The sequence below is a fragment of the Heptranchias perlo genome, unplaced genomic scaffold, assembly GCF_035084215.1.
Source record: "Heptranchias perlo isolate sHepPer1 unplaced genomic scaffold, sHepPer1.hap1 HAP1_SCAFFOLD_54, whole genome shotgun sequence".
NCBI classification, from domain to species: domain Eukaryota; kingdom Metazoa; phylum Chordata; class Chondrichthyes; order Hexanchiformes; family Hexanchidae; genus Heptranchias; species Heptranchias perlo.
In genome coordinates, this window is record NW_027139559.1 from 4,634,289 (window position 1) to 4,651,894 (window position 17,606).

Below are 17,606 nucleotides of genomic sequence, written 5' to 3' on the forward strand. Positions count from 1 at the left end.
CTTAATCCCCTTGGGAATTTTTATCATGCTAAAGGCGGTCTATGAATGCACGTTGTTGTTGATTTTCATTGTAATGCGTTCACTAGTTGTCCATTGTCGGAGCAGAAGTGATTTCTGCGCTAATATTCTTGCACCAGAAAGTGGTTAATATCATCGACGGACTTGTTGAAATAAATTAACATTGGAAACAACTCGTGCGCATCTTTTCGTTCGAACAGCATAACCTGGTTCATGTGGAGTGATCACGTTGAAATAGGTCTGCACAACTATGAGGCAACTTTCAGGGAATCCTCTTTTTAAGATGGGAGCAGCAACTGTGACTCGGATGATACTTTATTCGATATTTGTCTTTATTCTGTTTGGTTCGAGACAGCTTTACTGCTCTCTGGGGATGATGGCCATGATGAATCAGTTATTAGTTTTTCCCTATGGTTAAAGCCGGTAGTTCCAGGATATTGTGTCCAATTTTGTTGCCCATATATAGAAGCAAAATTAAAGCCATCGAGGACACAATGTAGAATCAATCGAATGAGGCCAGGGAAGGGAAAGCGACTATCAAAGACTTGAATAACCAGGATTATCTCCACAGGAACTGAGAAAAGGAGACTCCAATTTAATATTATGAAGGTGGCTGATAAAGTAATAGAGATTTACCGTATCCTCTGGTTGTTAGGATCAGTGAGAATTTTAGCTCATCGTGAATGTGTTTAAATGTAAATTCTTCAATCAGCGGTTTTTGGAGCATGGAATGTTTTACTACGGCTAATGGAAGAAACAGAAAAGAGATCATTGCATCTTTAACCATTGCATCGTTTAAGAGCAAATGGAATAAATATTTTAAGTGACAACAATTAATGGCATTTGGAAGGAAGTTTGCCATGACATACGTTTTGAATTGCTTTAACCCAGGGATGTAAAAATAGCGTCCCTGATAATCTGATCTTGATATTCGTGTTTCTACATTGTCCAATATCGAACACTATGAAAACGTAAACAGGGATGTAACAATATATAAATTTTACATAGATTCTAAATAGAATTTACAATACAGAAACAGACCATTTTCTCCCACACCACCTCATCTAACTCTATCAGAATTTAATAGTTACTCCCAGAGAGTAGTTATGATCTGGAATGCGCTGCCTGAATGGTTGGTAGAAGGAGATTCAATCGTGGCTTCCAAAAAAGTAATTGGATAATGGAAAAAATTGGAAGAGCTGGGGAATCAGACTAATTGGCTTGCTCTTACAAAGAGCCGGCATGGGCTCGATGGGCTGAATGGCTTCTTTCCGTGTTATAACCATTCTATGATTATTTGATTCTATACATTTATTTAGCTTCCCCTGAAATGTGTCAATGCGATTCGCCTCAACCACCCCATATGGAGGCCGGTTCCACATTCCAACAACTCACTGTGTAAAAAAGTTTCTCTTGATTTCCTTATTCGATTGATTAGTGACAATTTCATATTGATGAAACCAAGTTTTGGATTCCGCACAAGTGGAAACATCTTCTCGACTTTCACCATATCAAAACCGTTCATAACTGTAAAGACCTTTATTAGGTCACCCTCTCTTTTCTCGGGTATAAAAGTCCCAGTCTGTTGAGTTTTTCATGATGGTTATAAACTCTCGGTTCAGGTATAGTTCTTGTCAGTCTTTTTTGCACCTTCTCCAGAGCCTCTATATCCTTTTTATGGTATGGAGACCAGAACTGTGCACAGACTTGAAAGATTAACTCTGATCCTCTCTCGACAGAAGCTGCCCGACCATTTGAGTGTTGGAGCGTTTTCTGTTCTGATTACAGTATTCTAAGTCTGGCCTAACCAAAATTCTATACAAATTTAACATAACATCTCATTTTTTCAATTTTATTCCTCTAGAATTGAACCCTTTTAATTTGTTTGGATTTTATGGCGCTGTTAACCTTCGTTGCAACTTTTAATGATTTTTCAATCTGTACCGCTCGATCTCTTTGCTCCTCTGTCCCATTTACACACTTGTTTTCCAGAGTATGTGGCCTCCTTATTCCTAATACCAAGATGTACCACTTCCCACTTATCTCTATTGAAATTCAGTTACCATTTTCACGCCCATTCTGTAAGTTTATTAACGTCTTCTTGTATTGTGTCGCATCCTTCCTCGGTATTATCTTTAACCCTCAATTTGGTGTCATCCGCAAATTTTGAAATTGTACTTCCAATTCCCGGATCCAGTAGTTCGTCCTGACGATATGAACTGGATATTCGTGTTTCTGCAATTTTCAATATAAAACTATACGATTGGGCAGCCCAGGATTGTAACAACAATATCCTTTGAAATCTGAACTGGATATTCGTGATACTGAAGTGCCAAATATCTATCAATTAAATAGTGTAACCCATGGATGTAACAATACATAGATTTTACGTAGAATATAGAGCACAGAAATAGGCCATTCGACCCAACTGGTTTATGCCGTGCTTAAGCTCGACAAAGTTTCCCCCCACCCCTCCTCATCTAAAGCGATCAGAAGAACTTTCTATTGTTTTCTCCCTCATGTACTAATCGAGCTTCCCCTTAAATGCACCTATGCTATTGGCCTCAAGTGCCACATTCTAACCACTCTCTGTGCAAAGAATTGTCTCCTGAATTTCTTATTGCATTTATTATTGACTACCTTGTATGTTTGACCACTCGCTTTAGACTCACCCTAAAGTGCAAACATCTTCTCCTCCTTTATCCTATCAAACCTTTTCACGATTTTGAAGCCCTCTATTAAGTCACCCTCCGTCTTCTCTTTTCTAGAAAAGCAATGCCCAGCCTGTTCAGTCTTTTCTCAGTTCTGGTATCATTCCTGTCAATTTAACTTGGACCTTCTCCAGTATTTCAATATCCTTTTTATAATCGTGTGACCAGAAATTTGTACAGTATTCTAAATCAAAAGCAAAATATTGCGGACGCTGGAAACCTGAGATGAAAACAGAAATTTTTGGAATAATCAGCAAGTCAGGCAGCAACTGTTAAGAAGAAACAAAGTTAATGTTTCAGGTCGAAAACCTTTCGTCAGAACTGGAAGAAGTCAAAGGTTTAACAGTTTTTAATCAAGTACAGAACAAGGAAATGGGGTGAGGAAGGGGATGGCAGGAAAGAATAAACGGGAACGTTTGTGATAGGGTGGAGGGCAGGAGTAACGACAAATGGGATGATATTTTAAGGCAAGGAGGGTGTTAGTTGGACAAGTAAAGAAACAAAAGATGGGTCTTGAGCAGCTGTAAATGGCAACTGCAGGACCATTACCAACACCTGCTGTCCAACAAAATGGGAGCAGTGGTTCTGATTTCTTGAAGTCAGTGTTGAATCCGGAATGTTGTAAAGTGCCGAATCAAAAGATGAGGTGCTGCTCCTCGAGCAAAGGGTGAGCTTCATTGAATCGATGTAGCAGGCCGAGGACACGCAGGTTGGATTGGGAGAGGGGCGGGTATTTAAAATGATAAGCGACCGGAAGGTCATGGTCACTCTTGAGGACTGAGCGGAGGTGTTCAGCAAAGCGATCAACCAATCTGCGTTTGGTCTCCCCAATGTAGAGGAGACTGCATCGTAAGATATATATAGTTTTTATTGCAATAAATAAATACAAGTCGTTGTTGTCTTTAAAGATTTTCTCAATCGTTTACACTTCGGATTGATCTGCTTCATAAACTGAGCTTTGTTTCTGTGTAAATTAATGTTGCTGAGATATTGTCGCGGTGACTCAGTTAGGGATCTTTCTAAAGCATTTGTTTGTTTTACATCTTCTTTGCTTTGACTCTTTTAAATGTCATGAATTTGTTTTAACTCGTTGGCTGATTGAAAAAAGCCACAAAATGTAAGCTGACCACAAACTACAGGCCTTTTTTTGTCAACTGATAATTAAAACAAAAGAAAAATGCAAACTTAAATTTCTTCCACCTTTGCAAACTGCAACAAAAGTAGTGAAGTAGCAAGAAACTACAGTTTTTTTTTGTCCCCTGCTCCAGGAACAGAAGTGCAAACGAACACAGTGGCAGTTTGGGCTCTGCAGCAAACACTGACCGGGACAGGGAGACTGACCGGCACGTTTTAGGGGGAGTAAGTGAGTTAGTGAGTGGCAAAGCAGCAGAGGAAATCCTGCAAACTTGTATTAGACATAGAGAGAGAAGCAACATGTGCTCTTTAGCCTGTCCTGGGTGTCATTCTGTCTCACTCTCTCCCAACTTCTCCCTTTTATTACATTCTCTGCTTTTAACTGGAGATTTTGTCCGTCAGTGGTATTTGCTGAGAGATTTCCTGTTTAACGGAATGAGTGAGGGAGGGAGTGTGAGGGGGTGTGCGTGATCTCTGGGCTCCAGCTGTGCCGTTGAAATATCTTGCTTTATTTTTAGTCAAGTCATTTTCTCCCTCTCTCCAGATGAACTTTTTGGTGGAAACACTGCATCATGAAAGAAATGGCGAGAAAATTTTTGGGTGGAGGAGGATTCCTTGGCCAAGAAGCTTTCTCTCCAGAAGAGACTGACCAAGGCCTTGACCACAGACTGCACCCAATGGGGCTCACGTGTGTTCAGTCTACTGTGGGATCACTGTGGGTTCATTGGGTCACTGTGGGATCACTGGGTAAATGTGAGATCACTGCTTCATTGTGGGATCACAGTGTGATCTCTGTGGAATCAATAGATCACTGTGAGACCACTGTTGAATCTCTGAAGATCTGTGGGATCGCTGCGGGATCACTAGGGCAGTGAGACACAGTCGGATGACTGGGGCACTGGCGGACATTTTGTTTCAGGTTCATGGTGTTACAGGGAAAACGTCTTTACCTACTTTACCTATTCTATGTAATGTATAAAATATAATTTATATATTATATATAAGTTGTTGCATATAAAAATTATCTCTCGGCCTTTTACACAAGTGTAGCTTCAACTCTTGGATCACTGGGAGCGCCGTGGAATCACTGGAACACTGTGCAATCACTATGCAATCACTGGAACACTGTGCAATCACTATGGAATCACTGGAACACTGTGCAATCACTGTGGAATCACTGGAACACTGTGCAATCACTATGGAATCACTGGAACACTGTGCAATCACGATGGAATCACAGGAACACTGTGCAATCACTATGGAATCACAGGAACACTGTGCAATCACTATGGAATCACTGGAACACTGTGCAATCACTATAGAATCACTGGAACACTGTGCAATCACTATGGAATCACTGGAACACTGTGCAATCACTATGGAATCACTGGAACACTGTGCAATCACTATGGAATCACTGGAACGCTGTGGGATCACTGTGGCATCAACGTGGGATCAATGGGAGACTGCGCCGACACCCTGGGATACTTATTTATCCAGTTGGGCTGAAAGGCCTGTTTCTGTGCCGTGCTGTATTATGTCATCAATATATCCAATGTGATAGAATACCGTTTTCTTAAACCCCTAGACTCTCCACCATCACCTCCAACGAAAAGTGCGAGGAGCTCATGGATTTCTTTCTCTCTAATATTGAGACCATTCGAGACTTCTTCTGCCGCTTCCCTCCTTTCCCCTAGCCCACCAAGCCAAACATTCCCTACGCTCCACCCTGCCCTAGCCCTGAACTCACACCTTCGTCGAATTTCCCCTATCTATCCTCATGTCCTCTCCGAGCTCATCTTAAATGGAATACTGTGAACAGTTCTGGGTACCGTACCTTCGGAAGGACATATTGGCCTTGGAGGGAGTGCAGTGTAGGTTTACTGGATTGATACCCGGAATTCAAAGGTTAAGTTACGAGGAGAGGTTACACAAATTGAGGTGGTGTTCTCTACCGTTTTGAAGGGGTGATCTGATCTAAGTTTATAAGATATTAAGGGGAACAGGTAGGCTGGATAGAGAGAAACTATTTCCGTTGGTTGGGGATTCTAGGAGTAGGGGGCACAGTCTAAAAATTAGAGCCAGACCTTTCAGGACTGAGATTGGAAAAAACTTCCACACACAAAGGGTGTTAGAAGTTTGTAATTCTCTTTCGCAAAGGCAATTGATACTAGCTCAATTGCCAAATTTAAATCTGAGATAGATAGCTTTTTGGCAGCAAAGGTATTAAGGGATCTGGGCCAAAGGCAGGTATATGGAGTTCGATCACAGATCAGACATGATCTTATCAAATGGCGGAGCACGCATGAGGGGCTGAATGGCCTACTCCTGTTCCTATGGACAACACCAGTGTGCAGCCTTTGTTACATTCGCCACCTCACTAAAGCACAACGGTAACAACTGCTCAACTCCATCATGCCACCCCACCTAGTGCCGCCTCATTTAAAGAACATTAACTAGTGCCCCCCCTCCACTATTGTACAACCTCAAGTGTGTATATACAAAGTATGAGTTTGTATATTTGACTATGATATTTATGTAATAGCAGCCTCCAATCCCTCCGTGTCTATGGAAAGTTTGTTAGTGACGAAAAATGAATCGCGCCCTGACAATACTGGAGCATCAATGTCCGGGCTCAGGCCACTCGACGAAGCTCTCTGCCAGTGTTGTCCAATTGAAATTGATTACTAAACGCAGGTGTGGCTCTAATGACGCCGTTTTATCCACATGAACGGATTTAAGTAGAAAACATCGCCTGCACACAATACAAGGAAATGGACTTCACATGTGTGTATTTCATAACATCTTTCACCATTCAGTAACCAAGGAAGTAAAACACTCACAACGACGAAACAACACTCGCACACTCTGCTTTTCATCTTATCATTTTACCAACAACACATAAAGGTTAAAGTTCACATGCAAACCTCATGCGAATATGAGTATTGAGATCACAGGCCCAAAGACTGTGTTCATTCCTCATTTTTATTTAGTGGCCAAAGTATTGGACAACACTGGTCTGTGTCACAATGGATTGATTGCACGGGCCGTGTTCTGCTGAACCCCAACACTATACATTCTTACAACAAATGAAAATAAACCTGCCGTGGACGGAAGGCGGGCTGGTTTTCTGGAAAGAACAAATCAACTGGGCAGAAAAATCAACTCCAGTCGAAAGAACAAAAATTAGTTCGATGCGTGTAAAGGGCTGAATGTGAGAACTGGGATCCGAACCCACACCTCCGGGAAAAACTGCGACTGAAACACAGCGCCTTGGACCGCTCGGCTATCCTGACTCCACAATTTCTTTGTCATTGATCCTGATTTTCCCACAGAGGGCCAATGACAGTTTCACTCTCTGGTTCTCGGGAAATCCGACTGGAAGGTCGAGTGACCAGGTTACCAGCTCCGCGGATATTACAATGCCTGTGCTCGGTGTGTGGGGAGGTTTGGTGGGGCCGAGGTATATTGTTTCCCGGGGAGGGACACAAACGCCCGGTCTGAGACTGGATCCGGTGCTTTCCTTGTCAACGATTTGGATGAGGGAACCAAATATGATATTTCCACGTTTGCTGACGATACCACAATAAGTGGGATCGTGAGTTGTGAGGAAGATGCAAAGAGGCTTCATGGCGATTTAGACAAGTTGAGTGAGTGGACAAATGCATGGCAGATGCAGTATAATGTAGAAAAATGTGAAGTTATCAACTTCGGAATGAAAAACAGAAAGGCGGAGTATTATTCAAATGGAAATAGTTTGGAAAATTTCGATGTAGAAAGGAACCTGGTTGTCCTTGTCCACCAGTCACTAAAAGCAAACATACAGGTGCAGCAAGCAGTTAGGAAGGCAAATGGTATGTTGGCCTTCATTACAAGAGGATTTGAGTACAGGAGCATGGATGTCTTACTGCAGTTATAAAGGACGCTGGTGAGACCACACCTGCATTAGTGTGGGCAGTTCTGGTCTTCTTACCTAAGTCAGGATATACTTGCCATGGAGGGAGTGCAGCGAAGGTTCACCAGACTGATTCCTGAGATGGCAGGACTGTGGTATGAGGAGAGTTTGGGTCGACTCGGCCGATATTCACTCGAGTTCAGAATGAGAGGGGATCTCATTGAAACATATAAAATTCTGACAGGGCTTGACGTAATGGATGCGGGAGGATATTTCCCCCGGTTGGGGATGTCCAGAACGAGGGGTCACAATCTCAGGATACCGGGTACGACATTTAGGAATGAGGTGAGGAGAAACCTGTTCACTCAGATAATGGTAAACCTGTGGAATTCTCTGCCACAGAAGGCTGGGGAGGCCAAGTCTCTGAATATATTTAAGAAAGAGCTTGATAGATTTCGAGGCACAAAAGGCACCAAGGGGTATGGGGAGAGAGCGGGAATATAGTACTGAAATACAGGCTCAGCCATGATCACAATGAAAGGCGGAGCAGGCGCGGAGGGCCGAATAGCCTGCTCCTGCTCCTATTTTCTATGTTTCTATGGCATTTCGACAGCCTTCTCAACTTGTCCTGTCACCTTCAAATACCTGTATACGTACAACCTCAGGCCTCTCTGTTCCTGCACCCCCTTTAAAATTGGACCAATTATTTTACATTGCCTCTCCTCGTTCTTCCAAACAAAATGAATCCCTTCACACTTCTCTGCGTTACATTTCATCTGCTAAGTGTCTGCCCATTTCACCAGTCTGTCTGTGTCCTCCTGGAGTCTGTTACCATCGTCGTCACTGTTTACTGTTGCAAATTCTTTACATTTAATAAAAGCAACCGTCCTATGAAATAACTCGTTCACGGATATTCCCCACAATCAATTATCCTGCATTAATTCAAATATGATAATGATGAAGATTATTATGGTTATTTTTATTATTCTCGTTATTGTTTATTATTTTCCCCATTTCCTTGCACAGTGTGCTTAATTTGTGAGGATGTATTTTGCGTGTTATTTACCAAATCTGCATTTCTGCCTGTCCCATTGTCTGCGCATGCTGTATTCTCAACTTAACATTTCAGATACAAGGAGCTTGGAATGTCGAAAGCAAACTCTTTCTCTAACATTGGGGAGTTGCTGTTGAGTGTTGGAGCTGAGCGTAGGATATGTAAGGATCTGCTGCCCCTCAATTTCTCTGTCCGTCCAGGAAACCGGGCACATTGAGGAGTGGGTTGTAGATCGAGATCCGGTTTTACCACGGGCACTGCTTCTTCATGAAATCTGGAACCGTCTCTCCGAAAAGGCTGTGGCAACTTCTTCAAATGAAAATATCAGTACTGAGATCGAGAGATTTTTGTTGGTTTAGGTTATCAGAGGGTTTGGAGGAAAAGCGGGTCAATGGAGCTGAGGTACAGATTAGCGATGAAATAGCTCAATGATGGAACAGGGTCGAGGAGATGAATAGTTTCCATTTGTTCCTATGTACAGATCAGCCAGGATCTAATCAAATGGCTGAACGGACTCGAGGGGCGGAATGCCCCCCCTCCCCCCTTCCTGTGCTACACCGACTATGATACTGTGATATCCCCGCGCTCCGGTCTCCTGCCCTTGGAATGTTTGATGGGACAGTTTAGAGGCAGCTTGGCTCTGTATCTAACCCGTTTTGTACCTGCCCTGTAACTGTTTCATGGGACAATATAGAGGCAGATTTACTCTGTATGTAACTCGTGCTGAACCTGCCCTAGGTGAGTTTGACGGGTCAGTGTTGAGGGAGCTTTACTCCCCATCTAACCCCAGCTTCCCAGTTCTCACCATATCAATCAACCCCAACTGCGTCCTTCTCCCCATGCCCCTCAAGCCCACCGATCAAGCTTCTCACCATATCTCTCAACCCCCATCTCTCACTCTGCTGTCGTAGCTCTGTCGCTCCGTTTAGATGTTTGGCTGATAAAAACGTGCCTTTCAAAACCCCACAGACTGTATTGGCAAGTGTAAATCTACCGAACTGCTTTCCGTGTCAGTTCACCGCTCAGCAAAAAAAGCCTTGCAGCTTTTGGCTCTGTGACGCAAAGGATAGCGCATTGATACGTCATTGTGAGTAAATGAAGCGGTTTTAAAGGTTGTGGGTTTCAATCCCAATGGCGTTGTATTTCAGATAACGGCTCCATAGTAATGATGCTGAAGGGTGGGACCTTGTAATAAAAACCCAAGCTGTTCACTGATGCCCTTCATGGAAGGTAAACAGCCAACTCGACACTTCCTGTTTAAAGAACGTAAGAAATAGGAGCAGAAGTAGATGATCCGGCCCCTCGAGCCTGCTTCGTCATTCAATCAGATCATGGCTGATCTTCGACCTCAACTCCACTTTCCCGCCTGATCCCTATATCCCTTGATTCTCCTAGAGTCCAAAAATCTTTCTATCTCAGCCTTGAATATATTCAATGACGCACCATCCACAGCCCTCTGGGGTAAAGAATTCCAAATTTCACAACACTCTGCCTGAACAAATTCCTCCTCGTCAAAGTCTTGAATGACCGACCCGTTGTCCTGCGACTATGCCCCGAGTTCTATTCTATCTAACCAGGGAGAACAATCTCTCAGCATCTGCCCTGTCAAGCCCCCTCATAATCTTATATTTTTCTTTGAGATAACCTCTCATTCTTCGAAACTTCACGGAGTATAGGCCCATTCTACTCAACACCTCTTCATAGGACAACCCCAGACATCCCAGGAATTAATCTAGTGAACCTTCGTTGCACTGCCTCCAAGGCAAGTATATCCTTCCTTTGATAAGGAGACCAAAACTTTTGTAAGACTTCCTTACTCTTGTGCTCCAACCCCCTTGCAATAAAGGCCAACATGTTAGTTGCTTTCCTAATTGGCTGCTGTACCTGCATACTAACTTTTTCTTGAACGAGGACACCCAAGTCTCTCTGAAGACCAACGTTTAATAGATTCTCACCATTGAAACAATATTCTGTTCTTCTATCCTGACTGTCAAAGTGAATAACTTCACATTTCTCCACATTATACTATATCTGTCACCTTCTTGCCCACTCAATAAATCTTTCTATATCCCTTTGCAGACCCTTTGTGTCCTCCTCACAGCTTGCTTTGCCGCCGAGATTTGTATCGTCAGCAAACTTGGATACATTACATTCGGTCCCTTCATCTAATTCATTAATGTAGATTGTAAATAGCTGAGGCCAAAGCACCGATCCCTGCGGCACCCCACTAATTACAGCCTGCCAACCTGAGAATGACCCGTTTATCACTACTCTCTGTTTTCTCTCCGTTAACCAATCTTGAAAAGCAAGGAGGTTCTGATGAACCTTAAAAAACACTGGTTCAGCTACGATGGTGTATTGTTACCAGTTCTGGGCAACGGACATTCGGAAGGATGTGAAGGCCTTAGAGAGGGAGTAGAAGGGATTTACTGGAATGATTCCAAGGATGAGGGACTTCAGTTACGTGCATAGACTGGAGAAGCTGGATCTTCACGGTGTGAGGACAACATAGTGTGCTGAGAGTTCGGTACGTGTGGGAGTTGAAGGGTTAATCTCTTTAAGGGTTAATCTCTTTAAATCTAGTGCATATTGCTTCAACTGTTTCAGGTCAATTTAAAAGTTTAAATTTCGAAGTTTCTGTCTGGCTTCAGCAGAGAGCTGCTGTCGCAAGTTAATTGGTTAGCTAGATTCAATTGGTACCTGAAGGTGGGGCAGGCCTGACTCATCTGAGTCTCAACTGTAGAAATACAGGGGCCTGTCAGTGCGGACAGCACGGTGTGAGGACAACACAGTGTGCTGAGAGTTCGGTACGTGTGGGAGTTTGGTAAAGTGGGGGAAGGAGGTGCTGCTTTGCCTTGCTTTTCCTGCAGAGCGGTAGTGGACCTGAGAGCGGTGAGCGGCGGGAGAGAGCGAGACTAGAGCGGGGATAAAAACAGCGCGGAGAGAGCGAGAGTTCAGTCGGTGAGCGGCGGGAGAGAGCGAGACCAGAGCGGGGATATAAACAGCGCGGAGAGAGAGAGAGTCCAGTCGGTGAGCGACGGGAGAGAGCGAGACCAGAGCGGAGATATAAACAGCGCGGAGAGAGCGAGAGTCCAGTCGGTGAGCGGCGGGAGAGAGCGAGACCAGAGCGGGGATATAAACAGCGCGGAGAGAGTGAGACCAGAGCTTACTCTGAGAGCGAGACTCTGAGACCAGCGGCAGAGTTCGGGGTGACGTCACCAGTCAGAAAGTGACGCGGCACAGGGGAGGCAGCTAATTGTTGAGTAGGTTCAGGTGAGTATTTCTACCATTTTACTGTAAGTAAAGTAATAAGAAAGGGAAGATCTGCAGGTTTTATAGCAGATAGTGTTTTTTTTTAGTGAACCTAGGTCCCTAGTATAGTTAACATTTTTTAATTTCAACGTAATTTAAAAGGGGTAACTCAGCTAACTACGTATGGGGATGATCTTGTGGCCATTACAGAAACATGGCTGCAGGGTGACAACGACTGGGAATTAAATATGCCAGGGTATTTAACAATCAGGAAGGACAGGCAGGAAGGAAGGGGAGGTGGGGTGGCTATGTTAATAAAGGAAGGAATCACTGTAATACAGAGAAATGATATTGGGACAAAGCATCAAGATAATGAAACAGTTTGGGTGGAGATAAGGAATAATAAGGGAAAAAAAACATTAGTGGGCGTAGTATATAGGCCTCCTAATAGTTGCAACTCTGCTGGAAGAAGTATTAATCAGGAGATAGTCGGGGCATGTAATAAGGGAACAGCCATAATTATGGGGGATTTTAATTATCATATTAACTGGACAAATCAAATTGGGCAGAGCAGCCTTGAGGACGAGTTCATTGAGTGCATCAGGGATGGATTTCTTGAGCAGTATGTAACTGATCCTACAAGGGGGCAGGCAACCTTGGACCTGGTCCTGTGTAATGAGTCAGGATTAATTAATAATGTCCTAGTTAAGATCCCCTTGGAACGAGCGACCACAACATTGTTGAATTCCATATCCAATTAGAGGGTGAGAAGGTTGATTCTCAAACAAGCGTACTGAGCTTGAATAAAGGAGACTGTGATGATATGAGAGCGGAATTGATTAAAGTGGACTGGGAAAATAGATTAAAGGGTAAGACGGTACATGAGCAGTGGTGTTCATTTAGGGAGTTATTTTACAACTTTCAAAATAAATATATTCCACTGAGGAAAAAAGGGTGTAAAAGAAATGACAGCCACCCGTGGCTAAGTAAAGAAATCAAGGATAGTATCCGACTAAAAACAAGGACATATAAGGTAGCCAAACTTAGTGGGAGGATAGAAGATTGGGAATTCTTCAAAAGACAGCAAAAAGTAACTAAAGGATTGATTAAGAAAGGGAAGTTAGATTATGAAAAGAAATTAGCAAAAAATATAAAAACAGATAGCAAGAGTTTCTATAGTTATATAAAAAGAAAAAGGGTGGCTAAGGCAAACATAGGTCCCTTAGAGGATGAGACCGGGAAATTAATGGTGGGAAACATGGAGATGGCAAAAATGCTGAACAAATATTTTGTTTCAGTCTTTACAGTAGAGGACACTAAGAATATCCCAACACTGGACAAACAGGGGACTCTCGGGGGGGAGGAGCTAAATACGATTAAAATCACTCAAGAGATGGTACTCAGTAAAATAATGGGACTCAAGGCGGATAAATCCCCTGGACCTGATGGCTTCCATCCTGAGGTCTTGAGGGAAGTGGCAGTAGGGATTGTGGATGCTTTGGTGATAGTTTTCCAAAATTCCCTGGACTCAGGAGAGGTCCCGGCAGATTGGAAAACTGCTAATGTCACACCGTTATTTAAAAAGGGTAGTAGGCAGAAGGCTGGAAATTATAGGCCAGTTAGCTTAACATCTGTGGTGGGTAAAATTTTGGAGTCTATTATTAAGGAGACAGTAACGGAACATTTAGATAAGCATAATTTAATAGGACAAAGTCAGCATGGCTTTATGAAGGGGAAGTCATGTCTGACAAATTTGCTTGAGTTCTTCGAGGATATAACGTATAGGGTGGATAAAGGGGAACCAGTGGACGTAGTGTATTTAGACTTCCAGAAGGCATTCGACAAGGTGCCACATAAAAGATTATTACTTAAGATAAAAAATCACGGGATTGGGGGTAATATTCTGGCATGGGTGGAGGATTGGTTATCAAACAGGAAGCAGAGAGTTGGGATAAATGGTTCATTTTCGGACTGGCAACCAGTAACCAGTGGTGTTCCACAGGGGTCGGTGCTGGGTCCCCAACTCTTTACAATCTATATTAACGATTTGGAGGAGGGGACCGAGTCCAACATATCAAAATTTGCAGATGATACAAAGATGGGAGGGAAAGTAGAGAGTGAGGAGGACATAAAAAACCTGCAAGGGGATATATACAGGCTGGGTGAGTGGGCGGAGATTTGGCAGATGCAATATAATATTGGAAAATGTGAGGTTATGCACTTTGGCAGGAAAAATCAGAGAGCAAGTTATTTTCTTAATGGCGAGAGACTGGAAAGTACTGCAGTACAAAGGGATCTGGGGGTCCTAGTGCAAGAAAATCAAAAAGTTGGTATGCAGGTGCAGCAGGTGATCAAGAAAGCCAACGGAATGTTGGCTTTTATTGCTAGGGGGATAGAATATAAAAACAAGGAGGTATTGCTGCAGTTATATAAGGTATTGGTGAGACCGCACCTGGAATACTGCATACAGTTTTGGTCTCCATACTTAAGAAAAGACATACTTGCTCTCGAGGCAGTACAAAGAAGGTTCACTCGGTTAATCCCGGGGATGAGGGGGCGGACATATGAGGAGAGGTTAAGTAGATTGGGACTCTACTCATTGGAGTTCAGAAGAATGAGAGGCGATCTTATTGAAACATATAAGATTGTGAAGGGTCTTGATCGGGTGGATGCAGTAAGGATGTTCCCAAAGATGGGTGAAACTAGAACTAGGGGGCATAATCTTAGAATAAGGGGCTGCTCTTTCAAAACTGAGATGAGGAGAAACTTCTTCACTCAGAGGGTGGTAGGTCTGTGGAATTTGCTGCCCCAGGAAGCTGTGGAAGCTACATCATTAAATAAATTTAAAACAGAAATAGACAGTTTCCTAGAAGTAAAGAGAATTAGGGGTTATGGGGAGCGGGCAGGAAATTGGACATGAAGCTGAGTTCGGATCGGTCAATGCCCTGTGGGTGGCGGAGAGGGCCCAGGGGCTATGTGGCCTTGTCCTGCTCCGACTTCTTGTGTTCTTTTGATTTGTGGTTGGGATCAGATCAGCCATGATCTTATTGAATGGCGGAGCAGGCTCGAGGGGCCGATTGGCCTACTCCTGCTCCAATTTCTTATGTTCTTATGTTCTTTTGTCAGCAGAAGAGCGTTCAAAACGTCTCCCATCCTTTGCGTGCAGAATCCGAGGTTAAGTGGACGCAACACACCTGGAGAAAAGAAAATGTCTCAAGATGTTGTGCAGATTGAAGCTGAATATGAATTGATCCCAATTCAGCGATGTCATGAATGCAGAATGAAAATGCTCCTGCACTGGTCGGTAATGGAACGCTCGCTTCCTGTGTGGCAGGCAAGAATTCGACCACCAAAACATCCATGGTCGAACTGCAGTTGGCTGCATTTGTTCAATTGGAAACATGGTGGAAAGAACATACAGTCTCACAGGCCGGAAATGAGAGTGTTTGATGAGACTGCTTGTCATACGTGGCTCCAGTGGCGCAATCGGTCAGCGCGCGGTATTTATATGATAGTATCAGGCTTGAAAAATGTCGAGGTTGTGAGTTTGAGCCTCACCTGGAGCAGTTTTAACTTTTGCTTCTGAATATTTCCACCCGAGTTCAAGGCACAGCTGGTCTGTTCCTTGAAGCATCTCCTTCTTCGTGTTCTCATGTGGGCACTTGGTGTCCTCTGGCCCGCCGTATTGCAAAGCAGATGTGAGTTTAGATGTGAATCGGCAGGAGAGGGGGCGATTGGCGACAGCGTGAAATGACAAAGGAGGCGGCACGATGTCTTTCAATCTGAAGAACCGAACACACAATTCTTCTCTTCGTGAAATAAACATTCTTCTGTTTGAAGTGTCGTGTTGGAATATGGGGATCGGGCGGGAAAATCGATTCGAGGTCGAAGATCAGCCCTGATCTTATTGAATGGTGGAGCAAGTTTGAGGGGCCGTAAGGCCGACTCCTGCTCCTATTTCTTATGTTCTTATATAACAGCTGACCCGCTTTTCGTTGCTTCGCTGTTTGTTTTCCAATATCCACCCCCCCCACCCCGCACCCCCCTCCGCCCCCGCCACCCCCGCCTATTGCTTGATCCAGTTTGTTGTTCCAACTTTCACATTCAACTTGTTTCACTTCCTGGTCATGTGATAAAAATAGCGGAGTGCAGAAGGTTCAGAGCCCGCAGGAAGACAAACATTGCAAGGAATGAAAGCAGCGATTTTGCTTCGCCACCAATGACGAAATGCTCACTTTTTCCTTATTTTTCGTTGTTTTCTCTTGGAGCAAACCTTTGGGAAAGTGAAGCGAACTTCAGTGACTGTAATATCACCAGGGGTTCTGGCTCACAAGATGAAATTGGAGACATCGGCATCTGAGAGGCTGAAAGGGTTCACATTGTTCCCGAGATTCGGTAAGAGGCAGCACGGATTGATTTGTAGCGCTGAATGTCTCTGCATTCTACCGCACACGGAGATGATGCTGGAAGTGTCTGCAAGGAGTGGGTGGCGGTTAAAAGGTATCTAATTGATTGGAACAAAGAAATCAGATCAGCCCAACTAAACTCAGTGTTCACCATCCAATTGACAAGCTACAGATAACTGCACCAATCCAAACATTTCCAGATAATTATGGAAGAGACTTACTTGAAGCAGTTTAGACATTTAGCAATATCTGTACAAAGAAGGGACGGGTGGTGTGAACGGGCAATCTGTGGTCTTTCTAACTGATCATCTACTGTCCAAATGTTTCTGGTAAAAATGTTGATCAGAGAAGAACAAAGCCCTTTTCTGAGAATGCTCACCAAAGGTCAACATATTGACAACACATCACAGGCATCGTCTCTCCCGCAGTTGTTGTTCCGCTGGAAAGGCAGAACTTGCCAACTGTTGTAAAACTAACAACCTGAGTCGGGACTTACATCCTCGACCCTCAGTTCACTACTTCGCTTAAAATTCTGATGCTCTGCCGACTGAACTATCCAGGGTCGCTATTCGTGAGTTTGCATCATACAGATTCATGGTCGGTCTCTGAATTTTCCATTGTGGGCGTCGAACTCGGGTGAGGGTCCGTTTTATAAAATTCTCAGTAACGTTTTGAGGAGAATCCTTGATTGAGTTGAACCTGATGTAAGAAACATGGAGAGGAAACTCGTGAGTTTACAATTCTTCTTGTTTGTGCCAAATGTCCTGTCATTCGTTAACACCAATTAAATAAAAACTTCACCCAGTGGCTCAAAAGCTAAACTTGTCCCACACCGGAGCTGGAAAAGGTCTCTCGACCTGTTAGCGGATCAACAACAGAAAGCGGAATAATTCCACCCGTTACTCAGTGACACCGGGAAACACATTTACCTTCCGAATTTTCCAACACGACAATTCAAACAGAAGAATGTCTGTTTCACGAAAAGAAGAATCGTGTGTTCGGATCTTTAGATTTCAAGATCTCGTGCCGCCTCCTTTGCCATTTCATGCTGTCGCCAATCGCCCCCTCTCCCGCCTATTAACAAATAAACTCACACCTGCTATTGCAATACGGCCGGCCAGAGGACCCGAAGTGCC

The 17,606-nt window shown here is 43.7% G+C and overlaps 1 protein-coding gene and 1 non-coding gene across 2 annotated transcripts in view; both read left to right on the forward strand.

Annotated features, from left to right (window-relative positions):
* Positions 1–7,578: 7,578 nt before the first annotated feature.
* The window catches only part of LOC137315190 (probable G-protein coupled receptor 139), a 31,071-nt gene continuing 21,043 nt past the window's right edge, over positions 7,579–17,606 (forward strand). The window contains exon 1 of the mRNA XM_067980068.1: positions 7,579–7,717. Within this exon, the coding sequence (XP_067836169.1) occupies positions 7,579–7,717 (139 nt within the window). The remainder of the gene's footprint in view (positions 7,718–17,606) is intronic.
* On the forward strand, positions 15,536–15,630 carry trnai-uau (transfer RNA isoleucine (anticodon UAU)). The gene is made up of 2 exons: positions 15,536–15,573; positions 15,595–15,630. It is a non-coding gene; the product is annotated as a tRNA-Ile (tRNA).